Source organism: Malaya genurostris, chromosome 2 (assembly GCF_030247185.1).
Source record: "Malaya genurostris strain Urasoe2022 chromosome 2, Malgen_1.1, whole genome shotgun sequence".
Classification (NCBI taxonomy): Eukaryota; Metazoa; Arthropoda; class Insecta; order Diptera; family Culicidae; genus Malaya; species Malaya genurostris.
Window position 1 is genome coordinate 293742018 of NC_080571.1, and position 19815 is coordinate 293761832.

Consider the following 19815-nt stretch of genomic DNA (forward strand, 5'->3'; position numbering starts at 1 on the left):
GATTCAAGCATGTAAACATAAACAAACGACTAGTTCAGATCGGGATTTCACTTCTAAGTTACTCCAGTTATCGCGCAGCCTGGCGAATCTTTCGCACTAATTGAAAATCTAGACATTTATTCTTCAAGGGCTTGCAAGGTAACGTCGAAATATAGAAAATTTTACACACATCCGATTCTGTTCATTTCGTTGGAGGAAGGATTTGGCGGATTGCACTGTGGTATCTATTACAGTTATTATGGATAATGGAGTGATTGTGCTGTGGGTGGCATTTCAAATGCAGGTGATGAAAACGATTGAAACATCCCGGAACAAAACACCGCAATTCACTGTCAATGTTTTCGCAAACAGAATCAACTCTAAATATTTTCATAAAAGCAACTCCCGAAACGTCAGTTGTTTATGTTTTTCTTCTTCGCGTCTCTCTGTAATTCCAAAATAAAATGACAACCGCACTAACACATAGAAAAACGTGATCACCAGGTATTTTACATCCACGATGTAAAATACCTGGTGATCACGTTTTTCTATGTGTTAGTGCGGTTGTCATTTTATTTTGGAATAACAGAGAGACGCGAAGAAGAAAAACATAAACAACTGACGTTTCGGGAGTTGCTTTTATGAAAATATTTAGAATTGATTCTGTTTGCGAAAACATTGACAGTGAATTGCGGTGTTTTGTTCCGGGATGTTTCAATCGTTTTCATCACCTGCATTTGAAATGCCACCCACAGCACAATCACTCCATTATCCATAATAACTGTAATAGATACCACAGTGCAATCCGCCAAATCCTTCCTCCAACGAAATGAACAGAATCGGATGTGTGTAAAATTTTCTATATTTCGACGTTACCTTGCAAGCCCTTGAAGAATAAATGTCTAGATTTTCAATTAGTGCGAAAGATTCGCCAGGCTGCGCGATAACTGGAGTAACTTAGAAGTGAAATCCCGATCTGAACTGGTCGTTTGTTTATGTTTACATGCTTGAATCCCGGCGCGCCATACTTAATTTCGTGAGAAAATTACCAACACAACCAAAACTGTCTTACTACGCCACCAGTGTATTTTACGTCGTGCATTAGTCCTAGGCATGAGTCATCCGAAGATGTAAACATAGTATCAGACGGACTTCAATACGAAAAATAGTAATAATATTATATTTCTTTCATAAATTATGCTAGACATTTTTAATCCTAAAGTATAATGAAGTAGTTCTCGGGTACAATTTGAGTCAACATCCAGTAAACTTGGAAAAATGTCTTCAGCTCGACAATCTGTCGATAATCTGTATAAACAACAAGATTTCTATATTGGATTATCCTTGGCTCTGTCCAGTAGTTTCTTTATCGGAGCCAGTTTCATTATCAAGAAAATTGGTTTAATTCGATTATCCAGAGTTGGTTCACTTCGTGCGAGTGCTGGCGGGTTTGGCTATCTGAAGGATTGGATATGGTGGGCTGGTTTGATCTGTAGTAAGTAATGGATATTGTTTTGAACGATTAATTAAATAGTTTATTGCATAACGTAGAAGATGCAGTTCAGAAACTTGTAAGCATTGAGAAGAGCAAAGACCGTTTTTTTCTCTTTTAGTGGGCATCGGTGAAGCGGCAAACTTTGCAGCATACGCATTCGCACCGGCATCACTTGTTACACCACTCGGAGCTCTGAGCGTTATCGTAACAGCCGTATTGGCCTCAAAGTTTTTAAACGAACGACTCAACCTGCTTGGAAAGCTTGGATGTTTTTTGTGCATCATAGGTTCTACCATCATCGTAATTCATTCACCCAAAGAAGGTGAAATTGACGATCTGAATCTGCTTCTGGATAAGCTTCAAGATCCAGCGTTCATTACCTATGTGCTAGCTATCCTTACGCTTTCCTTGTTTATTGGATGTTGCTGTGGACCACGCTATGGACATAAAAACGTAATAGTTTATATTCTACTATGTTCTGCCATTGGCAGTCTAACGGTTATGTCCTGCAAAGCGCTTGGATTAGCTTTGCGGGATACCATCTCCGGCAAATCGAACGATTTCGGCATGTGGTTGCCGTATTTCCTTATCATCATAACAGTAGTGTTTGTCGGCATCCAGGTAAATTATTTAAACAAAGCTTTGGACATTTTCAATACTAGTATCGTCACACCCATCTACTACGTGATTTTCACCACGCTGGTTATAACGGCATCAGCAATTCTGTTCAAAGAATGGGGTGGTATGAAAGCGGAAGATATACTCGGTGACATATGCGGATTCTTCGTTGTTATCATCGCAGTCATACTACTAAATGCTTTCCGCGAAATGGATATCAGTTTAAGTGATGTGAAAGGTATTATGCGACCAAAGCGAGAGTTACTACAGTCTTACAAGGACCAGTTCGACGAGTTTTTGGCCGAGTCAGACGGAAATGGCTCGCAGAAACATTATGGCACGGGAGACTACCGAAGTGTTTGATAGTTTGAGCAATCGAATGTGTGTTTGGTAGAATAGGGACTGACTGATATTTTTGCATTGCTTTATAATAAAAAGTAATTGAAAATGCCTTGGATTCAACTTTTTTTTTTGTATATTTAGATATATCAGTTAATGATAAGATTTTTCTAACGGCATAGGGTAGCGTCGATCTTCGTTAGCCAAGGAACAGCTAGTTTAAGTTTGTTGCGATATGTAACATCTGAAGCAACTGGATTTCGCTCTAGATAAACTGTGGCAAGCTTCTTGTTACTGGCCAATACATTGACACACTGCCAATCAGAGACGCTATTGTCATTCATCTGAAGAAGAAAAAAACAGTTTATATCAGTTGCACAAAAGGTCTTAGCTTTAACAATACTCACCCAAAACTCCTCCAAATTAGACAAATGTGCAATATTCTCAATCACTTTAATGCGATTCTTGGCTACATCCAACGTCTCTATCAATTTATTATTGTCGAGGTTTTCTATCTTTTCAATTCCGTTTTCAGACAGGTACAATTCGTTTAGATTCACCAATTTTTCAAGGTTTTCAATCTTTACAATACGATTGCTTTGCACGCTCAAACATTCTAGCTTGACCAGTGAATCAAGGCCTTCTATCTTGGTAATTTTATTCTTTCCCAAATAGAGATGCGTTAAATTGGTCAATGCATCAAGATTTTGAATTTTCTGTAAAGAAAGCAATGATAAGATCAAGTTGACAATAACGGCTGACTCAATGAAACCCTACTCGGATCCTGTTGTCTCCGAGCTCTAGCATCGTTAAATTGGTCAAGCTATTCAGGTTCTCTATCACCGAAATCTTGTTAGAGCATAAATACAGCTTACATAATTGAACCAATCGGTCCAAATTTTGTATCTTATGCAGCCTGTTGAAACTAACATCTAGAACTCTGAAGAAATAGGATTTAAAATACGCTGTGTCTTTGAAAAATAAGCAATACGTCTTACACCAAACTGCTCAAATTGTCCAAATTTTCCAGCTCTGTAATTTGATTGTCATATAGTTCAAGCTCTTGCAGTGATGTGAGATGATCCATATTTTCAATCTTCTTAATCAAATTCCACCTTAAGTACAGCCTGTACGGAAGATCGCTTTCAGTTTCAAGAGAAAAAATTTACACTACCTATAACTAACCGTTCCAATTTAACCAAAGGCTCTAAGTTTTCAATTTTCCCGATTCGACCATGATTCAGATCAACATCCGTTGTCTCGGGATCAATGGTTATTACATCTTCCATCTTCACGGGAGGCTTTTCATCTGCATCGAACGATTGTTGCTGTTCTGAGTCATCCTGCTCTGGTGTATCAAAGCGTTCAGCATCTTCGACGCCGGCACTAGACGTCGGCACTGAAAAATGAAGGCTACTATATTTGGACCATATATTTTATTTAATAAAACATACCATTCGATTCACTCATATCTGTAGCGGTTTAGGAGTTTTGATATGGCCTACGAATCTACAGAATTTTATAAAATGTATTTGCAATCCCTTCTCTAACGCTTTCTAGACTATATAAAGTTAAACAATGTTACATGCGTTCAGAGATGCCAGGTCATTTTTTAAAAAATCTGTGTTGAAACCCAAAACCTGTCTGTGAAAATCTGTGACCGTTTTCCGTACCCCAATAGCAGTTCAAAAACAAATTTGGTGAGCAAAAAAAAAAAAAGGTCTCACCACCCATTTTCCGTACTATTTCAGCAGATCGAATTCAGTTTAGTGAGCAAAAAAAAAAAAAAGGTCTCACTACCACCACGCTCTGTACCTTTTCCCTCAACCACTCTGTACTTTTTGGTGCTAAACTGTACTCCATTTCCACAATCTGTGAAAATCTGTGATTTATTCAAGAATCTGTGGAAATCTGTGATGATTCTCAGAAATCTGTGAAAATCTGTGTCAGTTTTCAAATCTGTGCACAAAACTCAAAATCTGTGAAACACAGATTAATCTGTGAACCTGACATCCCTGCATGCGTTACGCGATGCACATTCGACTCGATTTGCCCCACTTAGAAAAAAACGTTCAACGGTAGTCCTTCATTGGTTCAATACTTTGGATCATTGGTCCAATGAAAGTCCAATCAATCGTTCAACGGAAGGCCAACACGGGACCTTCGTTTGCCGATTTTGAAACAGACCGTTGAACCGAATGCCATTTTTTTTCGTTCAACAAACCCGGCAGACAGAGGTCCATTGTTGAGCCATTTTTAACATGAGGAGTTGGAGCCCCGTTGAACTAGTTTTACTGCAGAATTTCTGAAGTTTTTTCAGCTTATTTGTTTAAACTAACAATACATACCTGCACAATACTTCTACTTCACGTAGAATAACAACAAATTTTCTTTCTATGGAAACCCACTTAGAAAAAAACGTTCAACGGTGGTCCTTCATTGGTCCAATACGTTGGATCATTGGTCCAATGAAAGTCCAATCAATCGTTCAACGGGAGGCCAACACGGGACCTTCGTTTGCCGATTTTGAAACAGACCGTTGAACCGAATGCCATTTTTTTCGTTCAACAAACCCGGCAGACAGAGGTCCCTTGTTGAGCCATTTTTAACATGAGGAGTTGGAGCCCCGTTGGACTAGTTTTACTGCAGAATTTCTGAAGTTTTCTCCACTTATTTGTTTAAACTAACAATACATACCTACACAATACTTCTACTTCACATAGAATAACAACAAATTTTCTTTCTATGTAAAGGTAACACTTAATTTTCACACTATTTTTGCAAGAGAAAAAACAACAACAAACCGTTCCAGCAAATTGAACGAATATTTCGTGCAATATGTCGTTCAACAAACCAACAAAATTGAACGGCCTGCTGAGAGGGGAGAGGGGCATATTGTCGCAAAACTGAAATGTAGAGGCGCTGCTTGTTTAGAGATGATACACTGAGCAAAATACCATAGTAACCGTATCCTGTTTTCCATTGTCATTTCAACTATACGCTTAAATAGTAGCAACAATCATGATATATGACTATTCACCATCTGTATTGTATAAATTACTAGACAACAAAGACTACGACTTGACTAAACTATTTGTATTTATAACTTTTCTGGCATGGTCATCCTGACAATGGTAGTCATCTCAAATATAAGAACAAATAGTTAAAATCACAATTTCTAGTAAGGTGAAATTGCTCTCAAGCCTTGATATATATGAGGAGCTAAATAGTTATTGCTACCATGTAAATATGTCCACAGTGTAATAATGTTACCATAAATAGAAACATGGTTTAAAAGAAATTATGAAGTTTGAAAACACTTCATGTAGTCCATATCAACAGAATTTATGTAGTAAGCACATTATCGTATAGTGTTTTTTAGCCGACTATGTTTTTCATTTGTGCTGACTATACAAATTGTCAATAAACGGGTAGCCTCACTAGTTTCCGTCGTTGAAATTAAATTTTTCAACAATTTTGCCGGTAACGGCTGTTTTCTAGTGAAATCGACGTCCTGTATAATTTTTAATATTCGTTATCGGTCGCTGTAGAAACAACATCAAGCGATTGATGAAAACGACGAACATCATCCGATTCCCGGATTCAAATCGCTCGAATCCGACGGAAAAAATAACAATATATGGCAGGTGGGTATTGAGGTTTGCATCTGGACTTGGCTATTAATTTCTTCCATGCTGCCCATTCCTGCTTCAGGAAAAACTTAACATAACACTTTATTGAATTTAAAAAAAACCATCATTGAATCTACACACAATCGCCATTAGACAGCCATTCTAATATTCCATAATGTAAAACTAGCCAGATGACCTTATGTTTTTCAGATTCATAGACATGCAAGCTAATTTAAAAAAAAAATCAGTTTGACTCATTTCTAATGCGCAGAAAAAATCTTCAAAGATTATTATTATTATTAAATCTCTATCTACCGAAGAATTCTTCATATTCAATTTTTCGGAATGCGTGTGTTATTTCTGCTGTCCTAAGCTGTTATAGACACAGTTTTACAACAGCACTGAGGTGGTACAGCGTACACTGAACATGTTCATATCGTGACCGCCTTACGAACGAACACTTTTATCTAAACTTTAATCATCGCTCTCCACTTTTCTCGCTCTATCTCGTTTCAGTGTCTCCTCGTGAAATATCACGACCTTATTCGAATGTAGCACAACATTCCCGATTTGATTGGAACATTTTTAAGGGAAGAATGACTTTATTCAGTTTTGAAGAATCCAACCAACTTTTTTGCGATCGATGCGCTGCCCGAGTGGCGAGCTTTGAACTAAGCGATGGTGATAATTTTCAGATTTTGCTTGAAGATTCGAACAAAATGCACGGTTTTTTATTTTTTTTTCTTATGAATCGAATACTTACATACAAAAACTTGGAAAATTTGGTAAAAAAATCGATCATTAATGATTCAGTAACTTTCCGTGGTATGTTCGATTGATATTTATGGAGAAATCGTAAGATGAAATATCAAATTCGAAGAAGTGAGGTTGGGTAATGTTTTCATATCAGGGATATTCTTTGTTTTTGGGTTGGATTTTGAGGTTAATTGATAAATTATGATCAAAAGTTTTATCACTAGTTTAATTACTCATGTTTTATCATCTATATAAAATCTGCATGTGAACTGAAAACTTCAAATTTCATCCGAGATTGTCAAGAGTATAGGACAATTTGAAATCATATGTTTGATGACAACACGTGAATAATCGTTTTTCTTACCCATATTTGTAAGGTTTTGTCATCTGCATTCTTTCAAACTCAAGTAAATTGAAAAATTCGTCAAAAATTTTTCTAAATACATGGGATATGTCAAAACAATCACCATAACGCTATCTCGTGGTGACCACGCTGATTGGATTGTTCAATGGATGAATGAGAAATACGTTTTGTGGTTCAGCTTTGGTGGTAAGATAGAAATATCTCGTTTTTCATAATTAGGTGGCGCTTTTAATAGTGTTGCTACTCGCTAATAGGTGGCGCTAGTTACACGCAAAATAAATTTTCGTGGTTAGTTTCACGCAAGTATATTCATCAGTCAAGTGATTGCAAAATCTTTGTTTACGTTTTACTTCACACCATCCGGTAAATAGTTTTCTAATCTTGTCCTTATAAATATCAAACTATGATGCAAATAAAAACATTGTTGAGCACTGCTCTTCGTGCTGTAAGAAAATCACATGTTCCCAAAACAATTGATTGAAACAGTTTCTTCCAGAGTCGAGCTCTTCACACAAGTAATAGAAATTTGCTCAATTTGGTTCCTATAGTAGTAGAGCAAACAGGTCGTGGAGAACGAGCCTACGATATATTTTCTCGTTTACTTAAGGAGCGAATTATTTGCCTAATGGGTCCAATTCACGATGACCTCAGTTCACTTATAGTAGCTCAACTACTTTTCCTTCAATCGGAAAACGGTACGAAACCTATACATATGTATATCAATTCACCGGGTGGAAGTGTAACAGCAGGATTGGCTATTTACGATACCATGCAATACGTGAAGCCTCCAGTTGCTACATGGTGTGTCGGTCAAGCTTGTTCCATGGGATCATTACTACTAGCAGCAGGCGCTGCCGGCATGCGTCACTCACTTCCAAATGCACGGATCATGATTCATCAAGTTTCCGGTGGAGCTACCGGTCAAGCAACTGACATTCAAATTCAAGCTGAAGAAATACTGAAACTCAAAGGAAAGCTTACGGGTATCTATGCCAAACACACAAAAACAGCTGCAGATATTCTATTTTCCAAAATGGAACGAGACACGTTTCTTAGTCCTGAGGAAGCACAAGCCCTTGGGATCATAGATACCGTTCTGGAACATCCACCTTCCTCTACAGAAGAAAGCTCGTGACCTACAAATGTTTGAGCATGTTGCACATTTTGACTAAGTAAGAGTTTTATTGTACGCGCATTTGATTCCACAATAAAAGCTAGTAGAGTCTCTTGATTCCAATTCACCCTTTTTCGTCTCATAAATGCTCGAATAGACATACAGTATGGTTTTACTTTTCATATACAGTTTAATACTTGCTTTGCATCGATATCCTTCAAGAGGGAAATTTGTAAAAAAGTTTAGCCAATTGATGAATTTGAAAATTGGTACAGTTCCGGTTTGATAGGGTAGAGAAAATTTGTTTCTGCACTTCTAAAAAATGGAGCCAAAAGTCCTCTCGTCATTGATGTAAGTGCAGATGCGCGATATAGTGAATTTGTTGAATGTTTCGCTGGTCTTCATATTCATAGCTCATCGATTTGTGTTAATTATTATTATTATTATTAATGTTTTTTTTTTATTTCACCCCGGTTTTAAACATAATTGCTCATTCGCCGGAGGACGATTTGTGCTAATTATAACCCATAAAATCAGTAAATTTTTGATTACTTTCTTCGTTGATATCTCGTTTGATACTTCAAGTTGTTCTTAAATCGTCTCTTTTATTGTAACATTACCATTGAAAAAGGCTCTGGTGCTACCGAATGTGTAATTTATTCTTCCTGGCAATTGTATAAGATACTTATCGGAATTTGGTGATACACACGTATTTTTGATGTTGAATTCTTTGACACTCTGAAACCAGTGTAACATAAATTGCAGTTGATATAGATAAAATAAAATTTACCGCACATAGTCCAACTATGAATTTCAGGACAACTATAATCACAAGAACACTGATGAATGTGGATGAATTCATGGTTCAGATCATGTTTTTGGATGGATTCATGGTTCAGATCATCATGTTGTATTCAATGATTTGAAAGTTGCTGATAAAATCATAGTGATGGGGTATTTAATAACGCGAACGATCAAAATAATTGTTTCAATTTTATTTGACCATGGACCGTTAACCAATAATAATGTTACACAGCAATTCGTAACCTTCCGTTTTTCACATACCGTGTATTGTTGTTGAAGGAAGGTGTCATATAGAAATAGACCTTTTATTGTATTAATAAAGTTTTATGACAGGTTTTTCAAAGAATGCAACGAGCCACAGATTTCAACTATAAGGTGTTCGATTACTTAGGAGTCTATGTCGAATAATCCACTATTTTCTGAACATGTAGAACTTAGTTGTAAGCCCCGATTAAGAATAAAAACATTAAGAGCAAAATCATGACAAGAATACTGCGAAGCAAACATTGTTTGAATCAAGCATGTCCAAACACTGCACTGCACCGCGTGCTTCATATAACCACCGCCACCGCGTGTATTGAGAATGCCATTGCGTGCCAGTGCACAAAGAGAAAGACAAAACGCAATGTCGCAAGCCACGATGCTGGTGTCGGTGTTTTATTTTCGGCGCTGGTGTTTCAAGCTTCGGCATACACCGACACAGCGTGTTTTCAGTTTCGTTAAACACCGGAGCCGAGTGTTTTGAATTTCGCGAAGGCACCGAAGAGTACCCATGCGTTGGTTAGTTTTTGAATGCTGTGCTATATTCTATGAGAATTTTTGCGACAAATGTGACGTTCATTCTTATTTAATATATCGGAACATATGATTTAATCAATTGTAGTTTATTTGATTATAATTGAATAAAAATTCAATATATTTTTTATGCTTGGGCCAGGGTTGGAAAAATCACCAAAAGCAAAAAAATATTGGTGATTTAAGTTCACGGCTGATCTTAAGATTACTGATCGCGTATATAAAAAATCACTACCGATTTCATCCTAAGTGATTTTAACAGATCACAAATAAAGATGTCAACTCAAGATCAGGTAAGCTGTCAAATCCATAAAAACACTACTGATTCAATTGGAAGTGATTGATTTAGGTAATCGATCTTGTGGGATACGACTTGATAAACAGCAACCTACATAGAGCCCCCGTCTAATATCTAACACGACCCAAAGTTGCATAAATAATGTTATGCATGTACGTTTATAAACTGCGAGCATGAGAGTAGCAATCTACCAGAAGAGGATACGACTGATGAGCAGACCATTCGCTCGGCCTTTCACGTAGCGACCGCCGAAGAGGTAAGTCATGGTAATCCAGTATCGTGCTGAGTGATTCTTCCTAGTGCAATTCTAAATTCCACAATGGCGATCCTGCCAGTATTGTTGCATTTCAACAGTAACATATTGAGGATAAACCTGACAAAATTAAAACGAGAATCACTCAGCACGATGAATTAATGACAAAGTGTTTCCGTAGTGTAACAAACGCGAAAAATATTTCAAAATAAACGATTCAGACCAAAATGGCCCACAAGTTTAGCACAGAATACGTTTTTCTGCACGAGTTAATGTGGATATATATGTAAAAACACGTAAAATAAAGGTACGTTCTTGATATCGTCTTCTGGGTTCTACCATGAAAGCAGATATGGGCCACGGACAGCGTCCCACATAGTGAAACGCCATGATCTTGCATGAAAATTATGCTTATGAGCCATCTTTTTCGGCGGTGCGGGACCCCCGCTATGTGATTAAGAGAGTCACTATGTCTGTGGTGCGGGACACCCACGCGAGAGAGGGTAAAAGGGAATATGGGAAAGCATTGATACGAAATAAGACGTTCTCTAAAAATTGCTCGCGGTGTGAGACGCCTGCTTACAAAGAAAGAGAGGAATTATAAAGATAGTTTCCCGGCGGAGTGGGACTCCCGCTACGTGAGTAAGTTACTCTCTCTCTCTCTCTGTGGTGCGGGACACCCACGGGAAAAAAAAAAACAAAAAAAGAATATGGGAAAGCATTGATACGAAATAAGACGCTCTCTAAAAATTGCTCGCGGTGTGAGACGCCCGCTTACAAAGAAAGAGAGGAATTATAAAGATAGTTTCCCGGCGGACTGGGACTCCCGCTACGTGAGTAAGTTACTCTCTCTCTCTCTCTCTCTGTGGTGCGGGACACCCACGGAAAAAAAAAACAAAAAAGAATAAGGGAAAGCTAACGAAATAAGACGCTCTCTAAAAATTGCTCGCGGTGTGAGACGCCCGCTTACAAAGAAAGAGAGGAATTATAAAGATATTTTCCCGGCGGAGTGGGATTCCCGCAACGTGAGTGAAATAGCCATCTTTCCCTTGGTGTGGGACTCCCATTGGAAAGAGGACAAAGGGGACTTCCCTAGAATGTCGCTCGATGCGCAGTGGGACACTCGCTGAACCGAAAACCACCTGAGGTGCGAGACGCTCAAAAAAAAAAAGTTCATTACGTACAAAACAAATTAATCTCAAATATAGTTGCGGCCACACACAGTTGATTTTTCGACGGCGGGCCTAAAGTAATCATTCGAACTACTGAAAGAAACGTCTCCGGATGAAGATGATGTTTTCGAACCTTCAGAAGACGCCAGTACTAAGAAAAATACGTCTCATGACGTAGGAAGCAACGGTACCGCTAACACTGAAGTGCGGATGAACTTTTCGACAGATGGTGAAATCGAAAATATTCCAGCGGAACATGACAATGACGGATACAGCCGCGGAACACGAGGCTTTCGCTGCCATGAGACAAGAACAACACGAATCTACGATGGCATTCAATGCTCGACTTATGTCAAAAGTACGGCTATGTGGATACAGTGAAGGAGATCAAACCCGATTTGTCAGATCACAACTCCTTAGGGGTATGACAAACCGAGAGCTAGCGAGAGCCGCCCGAACATATGGACATGATACGTCATTAATAGTGCAATCAGCTTCAAGAAGTGAAGCCCTCGAGACCGAGTTAAAAACTTGTTTGTCAACTGGAGATATACAGTCTGTTTCAAAGCCGAGAAATTCGGGACAATACAAACGAGAATATGACTCCAGCGGAAGTGATAAAATAGATGGGGGCCCACCAATGAAACGCTCGGTTCTTGGAAACCGCCGAATAGGAAAGCGTAAACGATGCTCACGGTGTGACGCAGAAAAACATCACGGAATACGATGTCCAGCCATTGATCGAGACTGCAGAAAGTGCGGCCGCCGAGGATATTTCGCTGCTGCTTGCCGCAAGAAACAGATCAACCGCATCGATGATTGGACCCCTCAGGAACCAGTAAAGAATGGCGATCAGGTATGAGTTATTAATTTCGCTTTTGACTTTCCTATGAATTTGTAAGTTTCTGATGCAATACATAAAAAAACAAAACTTACTTACATCCCCAAAGTAATTTTTTTAAAGGGGGAGTGAGATGTGGGATACGACTTGATAAACAGCAACCTACATAGAGCCCCCGTCTAATATCTAACACGACCCAAAGTTGCATAAATAATGTTATGCATGTACGTTTATAAACTGCGAGCATGAGAGTAGCAATCTACCAGAAGAGGATACGACTGATGAGCAGACCATTCGCTCGGCCTTTCACGTAGCGACCGCCGAAGAGGTAAGTCATGGTAATCCAGTATCGTGCTGAGTGATTCTTCCTAGTGCAATTCTAAATTCCACAGATCTGATGATGATCAGCCAAAAGTTCACAGAGGGCCAAGTAAATTAGAGAAATTCATGAATTTGGCATAATATGAGTGTTGGAGATGAAACTTTCAAACGTTTGATAATTTTGGTCAATTTGTAAATGCACAAATCGCTAAAAAATTATTAAATTTTCGTACATGTGATAGTAAAGATGAAGAAACACAATTTACGAACGATGCTAACAACGTGCGGAGTTTGATATAACGTGGTAAAGAAAATTAACCCTATACCAGAAAAGCGGCACAGATACGAATTTCCGAGCCCCTTTACTCGTGATAGTAATATTGCCAATACTCGAGATTTTGACAATACTATTAATAGTTTGATGGAAAGTTACCATATGCATGAGATGAGATGAGATTGAAATTGACGTATTGTAGAAGGATTAACAATACTGAGTATTGACAATATTATTGTCTCGTGCGAGGCTCGCTTAGAAGCCGCTTCTGATGTCAGCGTTTTAATATTACTATTATGTTGTTTATTTTACCCACGATTTTAACCTCACATTCATTCGCCGAAATGAAATGGTTTTGATTGAATACGGTGCAGCGGTTGAGAAAAATCATAGCCAATTTACGAGAACTATGAAAGAATTTCAATGAATTTATTTATTGACAATACAAGACATGCATCGAAATCCCACGCTTCGTGATTACATCTATGATTAGTGATAATTGTAATGATAACAAAAACATTAATAAAATTGCAATCACAAAATTTATACAGCTTATTAAAAGATATCGCTGTTTAGCTTCAATATCATACACAGAAGTAATAAGAGCGCATGTCGCTTGTCCAAACACTGCACTGCGTACACTGATAAAAGTACACACGACGGACTCGTGTGAAGAAAACTTTAAATTTGATGTTATTTTGCAAATAACATACTCCAAGCTATTTCAACATTAAGTTCATATGTAAATTCACTTAAATGCTAGTTTCATTGATCCTACACTCAGCTAATAAACGGTTTTTAGTTGAGTTAACACACGAAGTCCAAAACCTGATATTACAAATTATTTGAAATTTGCATTTAACAAATTATTTGAAAGTTAGTATCTAACTGATACTAAATATTAAGCTTCATACATTTGAAATTATTCTGCTATTTTTTCTCATAAATACGTCCATTTCAATTTTTCCTCGCCGTGACATCTACAATACATAGAAGTTTAAACCTAATAAATATCGAATATGATATTAGTGTGTTGGTATTCATTAGTTAATCTGAACACTGTTTTCATCAAGCGATTTGCAACTATAAATTACATTATATAAAATACATTTATTTTGTACATGATCTTATAACTATTTCATGTTTGTTTATATCAGTTCGTCACATTTATTCAATATAATATAGCTGGCTATTTGTTGAACTCATGGAAGAGAAAGGAGTCTAACATAAAATAAAATTTAAATTGGAACTCCAATGGAATCTTCTGTTTGTTAGATAGAATTCAAGTGTATTATCAATAGTATCTGATTTGAACTTAAAATTGAAGTGTTGGTTTAAATGCGGAGGAATTAACTTCAAGACACATCAGTCCAAAGTGTCGATTTTTATCAGTATAAGAGTTTTAAATGCGACATCTACAATTTCAATGTGATTACGCAAAACGCAGATGTGTCAAGTTGCTCTCGGTTGGTGTTTATAAAAGGTGTTGAGGCGGCATAATTTGGATCTGCATTTAGTGTATGACTGTCTTCTCCATAGTTCGGATTGAAATAATAAAATGTCAGTGGAAAAACGATCAAAACTTTCAAAAGATGCGACAAAGATTATCGCTGAATGCTTCACGAGAGAAGGAGAAAGGAAATTGCCTAAATTCATTATTTGTGCGAAAGTGCTTCAGGTGGACAAAAATAATAATTTGAAAAGGCATTTGCAATCCGTCCACAGCAAAGCTTACGACGATTTGATCGCTTCTGTGGAGGCAGATGAAATACTCCACCCGAAACGGAAGATTCCGACGGTACCTGTACCAATTGATAAACAATTATTGGTGGAATACAGTGCAAAAATGGTAACAGCGGGAGGACTGGCGTTTAATATGCTTGACCAACCTGGATTATCCGATTTGCTTGACACGTTAACCAAAGCATTGAAAATACCAAGCATTAATCGTAGAACAATTCCACAAGACGTGGAAAATACTGCTTTAACGTTCAAGGCCAAAATCATTCAAGAACTTAAAGGAAGAATGATATGCCTAAAAGTGGACTCCGCCACTCGTAAAGGAAGAAATATTATTGGCATTTTGGTGCAATACATAATCGACTACAAATTTGTTTTGAGAACTTTGGCAGTTTGTGACTTCAATATTCCTCAAACCGCTGAAGCCTTACGAGATGAGATAATACGAGTCTTGCATACTTTTGAGGTAGATATTCATCAAGTTTATTCCATAACAACCGACAACGGAGCAAATTATCTAAAAGCTGCTAGGCTCATTAATGAAGCTCAAAGGGTAAGTGAATCGGTCGATTACGATCTGGATTTTGAAGAAAAGGATGAGCATGTAGATTGCGATGGAAATTTTGAGGAAGAGCATACACTAGATATTATTACTAATGCAATTTCGGATAGCGTTAGATGCGTAGCGCATACTTTACAACTTTGTGTATATGATGCCATAAAAAAGTTAAACCTTAAACCATTTATGGACAAAATGAAAGCAATAGCTAGACATCTTCGAACGAAGCAGTAAGTATAGTAGAGTTATCCTTCAAACATATTCTCTACAGGTGGAAACTGAATTAGATTCTGCCTCGACTATTAAAATTATTCTCTGCTATCGCTAATAAACGTATAACTTTGTTGTACTACATATAATTGATTGCAACTATATAATATGAACCATTTACATATTCAGGTTCCGTCGAATTTTCGAGCAAAGTGGCGTATCCATACCTAAATTGGATTGTGAGACCCGCTGGAATTCCGCTTATATCATGTTGGAGTATTTCTCTAAGAACGAACAATTCCCTAAGGATTTGATTGAAGAGAACAACTCTATTCAAATTACTGAAGAAGACTGGCAATTGTTGAAAGAATTCGTGCTATCATTTTATCCAGTGTACAGTGCAACCATTCGTTTACAAAATGAAACTCTGACTATGGGAGATTTTTTCTTTATTTGGTTAGAGTGTGGCTTGCAGTTAGAGGAAATGGGTAATAGCAAAATGGCTTGTACTCTGATTTCAGCTATGCAAATACGTCAAAAGATTATGTTTCAAGGAAAAGCCTTTCTCGCAGCTCTTTACCTTGATCCTCGTATAAATTATGCAGAATCTGATTTTCTTACTGAAGAACAAAAGCATATTGGTTTACAACACTTGAAGCTGTTATGGGACAAAGTTAAAGATGAAAACAACAAACCTATCACAATATTGGAAAGCCAATCATCTTTGACAACTCCAGTATCACGAATAGAAGCAATGTTGAGAAGAAAAGAATCAGCGATGGACTTCTTGAAACAATCTTTGGATACCAAGCTAAAAGAAATGCCTCTACGATCTCGATTGCCGTCATCAGACTCAGTAATCGAATATTACTGGAATCTGAAATGCTCTGAGCCAATACTGCATTCTCTGGCACAAGTTGCTCTTGCTGTACCATGCACTCAGGTTTCCGTGGAAAGATCGTTTAGTGCATTGGGGTTGATGTTGACTGACAAGCGTCTGCGGCTAAGTGATAAAAATTTAGCAAATATTTTATTTGTTAAACTGAACAAAGAGTTGTTTTAAGATCTATGATATGATTTTTTTTCTGGTAGAAAGCTATGCGTTTATATTTACTCAAAATCTTGAAGAAAATTATATTCACAGGAAAACAGGTGCCATTGTTTCTTATTTTGCTTATAATCAGTGATTCCAATAGTTCTCCATCGACAAAAGACTTTGTTGTAATTCATACTGCTCGATTAAACCCAATAAAATGATACATTGCGAAAAAATTAATTTTAAAAGTAACAGGAGTACAGAATTATGCTTTTCTCGAGCACACTACAGGCGTAGCGTTTGATTGAGGCGTTTGAAATGAATTAGCAAAATTCTTTGTTGTTATTATTTCTGTGTATGATATTCAATCTAAATATGTGATTAGATTTTTCTAATGTTAGCATCGTTCGTAAATACTATATTGCGCTTTCTTCATCCTTACTAACACAAGTACGTACCGGGTTAGATAATAACCTTCCTTTGCCGACCATCACTAGATTCCCGAAAAATGAAAAATAGATAATTTATAGCGATTTGGGCATTCAAGCTCATATTAATTGACATTGTACAGCTTTGGTTCAACCGTTTCAATGCATCATCTTTCAATACTCATATTATACAAATTTAATAATTCTGCTAATCGCTACTCGCCCCTCTGCGCACGTTAGGCTGATCATTATGAGAAACGATTTTCTAAATCAATCACTTCCGATAGTAATATTTTTGACATGATCACCATCATACACGAATCATAGTTACTTGGAGATCAGATCAGTTGTAAGTACGCAACGATGACTTTTTCCTTGCAATCACAAATTTTTTTTTATATACGCCAATATTGAACTTATGAATCAGCAATGATCTCAAATCACCGATGATTTTTTATTTTCGGTAATTGTCCCAGTCTTACTATAACAAATGGGTTTTGTGGATAAGATGACCACCGGAGCCATTACCATATATGGGCTCAGTAACCAGTACTGAATGAATTAAAATTATGAAATAAATGAAAAATGTGGAAACGATAGTCTTTATAGGAAAGAAAATATATGAACAGAAACTGCCACTTGATAAATTCATCAACACGGCATCATTACTGATGTCGCAAGAAAATTCAATTAGACTTGGTAATTAGCAAATGTAATTTTGCTTTTCCCAAGGAACCATCAAAACAAAGCCTATTTCTTCCATGCTACCTAAAACCGTGCTTCACATTAACATCCAACGATATTGTCAATGAATTGAAATCAATCAAACGCGTATTGATGAAAAAAGAATGAATCATTCAAACGCATTTGCCGTCATACCGGGATGGTATATGCGAATATAGTACAAGCAACCGTATACGGCAAAATCGGAAACACTCGGCTTCGGTGTTTGCCGAAGTCAAAGACACTCGACTTCAGTGCTGCCCGAAAATCTAAACACCGTGTTTGCCAATAGCACGACCACCGATACGGGTGCTTTTCATATTGCGTTCGGTGTTTGTTATTCAACACGGACACGGAGCGTACCATTCAAAACTCCTGGTGGTGTGTTCATGAGTGAAGGTGAGTACCGTGCAGAACGGATCCGTGTTTTTGCCATGCCTGGTTTGAATGCAAAAAAAAACGGATAAAACCTTAACCGGTTCTTCGAAACAAAAGTTTTCATCTGGTTCTTCTATAGTCCGTATTGTTTGATTTGCTTGTTGCTCATCTACTATTCGATAATCCAGCTCGGAAGATATTTGTAATTTTTTTTATAAGCAGGAGGAGTGGCCCCGTTCGGTTTCCAGTGAAATACACTGAAGCCTTCTCCTACTAATTTTCAAAAATGTTTTGTTTTTATGTGAATTTTCCACGTTTTGCGGATTTTATGCGATTTTCAAATTCATATGTTTTGATGCGATATGTTCATATGTTTATTAATAATAATGCACAATATTTTAAACGAGCAGATAACATTTACGTATATATATCCCTAAAAAAAATACCAAATATTTGTGGTATCTCACACGACCGATGAATATCTGCCGGAAAATTAGTTCAGGGTTTTCTTACCCAAATCATAGAAGCTTGGGAATTCAGACAATATATTTCTTTTTTTGACGCACTCTTCGAAATGAGTTTTATGCTGCTTTGCCATCGGTATCCTTCCAGTGGAAACATTGTAAAAATTGATAGGTCTATAGTAGAATTTTTAAAGAAGTACACCCCTGGTTTTATTGGACAACGAAAGTCCGGCTCCAAACTTTTTAAAAAAGATGCGAAAATTCCTTTATCGTCGTTAATGTATGAACAGATGCGAGTAAGTGTTAACTTGTTGAACGTCTCGCATGTTCTCATGTTCAGATTGCACCGATTCGTAATAACTATTAACTACAAAATAACAGTTTGTCAGAACAGCGTTTGTTGCCTTGATCATCGGTAATTCTTGTGGTCATACCTCTAGTGGTTCCTGGATTGTCTCCGTGACAGTAAAATTTCCATAGAAATCAGCCTTACTTTTGCCAAATGTACAGTTTAATCCTGCTGGGAACTGTATAACATAAGTATTGGAAGTCGGTGATATGCATGTAGCTGCCTTTTCGGCAATTAATTGTTTGAAGCGCTGGAATTCGATAAATAATATTTGATAAATGATATTCAGTATAATATTAATTCCGTAGCTCACCGCGCATAATACAACATTTCTGAGTGCTGTAAATAGTAGAAAAATTAAATAAATATCTCTCCCAAACATATTTGAGACTAACTCGCGTTTCTAGGGGGTGCAAGACGAACACCCACGTTAAGCACATGCATTTTTATATAAGTACAGTTATTGATTGGTGATACGATCACGATAATCAGAGTTTTTATTATATTCCAACAGTTTACAATGCTGACGAGTTTTGGTAAGTCACGGGTCGTTAACGAGAAAATTATTCCAACTGATGTTATCTAAAATTTTTTTTGCTACCACTAATCTCTGTTGACTCATGGTTCAAAATTTTTAAAGTAACTCGGTCACTTTGCTTTCAGACTCTAAACAACAAAAACCGTACAAGTTAAAAAATCACGGGGATTTGGGGTTCATAGTTTATATAGTTTTAACAGTCTCTAGTTAGTTTAATATCGTTAAGAACGTTAGAAACAGGAATAATCGGAAAATCGAAAAAAATCAGTTTTCTAGGAAAGAGATCCATAGAACGGTGAAAGATGCGCCTGCCAGTTTTCGGTTGGCGTGAGCGA

General features: G+C 37.2%; 4 protein-coding genes across 4 annotated transcripts; 2 read left to right on the forward strand and 2 right to left on the reverse strand.

The window, feature by feature from the left end:
- The first annotated feature begins 645 nt into the window (after window positions 1-645).
- Window positions 646-2554, forward strand: LOC131430623 (magnesium transporter NIPA2). Its single transcript, XM_058595728.1, has 3 exons — window positions 646-1109; window positions 1184-1474; window positions 1593-2554. The coding sequence occupies exons 2-3, from the start codon at window positions 1258-1260 to the stop codon at window positions 2453-2455; spliced, it is 1080 nt and encodes a 359-aa protein (XP_058451711.1). The 5' UTR covers window positions 646-1109; window positions 1184-1257; the 3' UTR covers window positions 2456-2554.
- Window positions 2555-2556: 2 nt separating this feature from the next.
- On the reverse strand, window positions 2557-4012 carry LOC131430624 (protein phosphatase 1 regulatory subunit 7-like). The gene is made up of 6 exons (XM_058595729.1): window positions 3886-4012; window positions 3617-3830; window positions 3430-3558; window positions 3209-3371; window positions 2839-3147; window positions 2557-2775 (listed from the first exon to the last, which is right to left on the reverse strand). The coding sequence occupies exons 1-6, from the start codon at window positions 3899-3901 to the stop codon at window positions 2602-2604; spliced, it is 1005 nt and encodes a 334-aa protein (XP_058451712.1). The 5' UTR covers window positions 3902-4012; the 3' UTR covers window positions 2557-2601.
- A 3478-nt stretch (window positions 4013-7490) lies between these two features.
- LOC131427279 (ATP-dependent Clp protease proteolytic subunit, mitochondrial) lies at window positions 7491-8420 on the forward strand. The gene is made up of 2 exons (XM_058590320.1): window positions 7491-7628; window positions 7680-8420. The coding sequence occupies exons 1-2, from the start codon at window positions 7587-7589 to the stop codon at window positions 8316-8318; spliced, it is 681 nt and encodes a 226-aa protein (XP_058446303.1). The 5' UTR covers window positions 7491-7586; the 3' UTR covers window positions 8319-8420.
- Window positions 8421-18627: 10207 nt separating this feature from the next.
- LOC131429273 (uncharacterized) lies at window positions 18628-19386 on the reverse strand. Its single transcript, XM_058593325.1, has 4 exons — window positions 19338-19386; window positions 19256-19281; window positions 19028-19192; window positions 18628-18960 (listed from the first exon to the last, which is right to left on the reverse strand). The coding sequence occupies exons 1-4, from the start codon at window positions 19384-19386 to the stop codon at window positions 18628-18630; spliced, it is 573 nt and encodes a 190-aa protein (XP_058449308.1).
- Window positions 19387-19815: the final 429 nt, after the last annotated feature.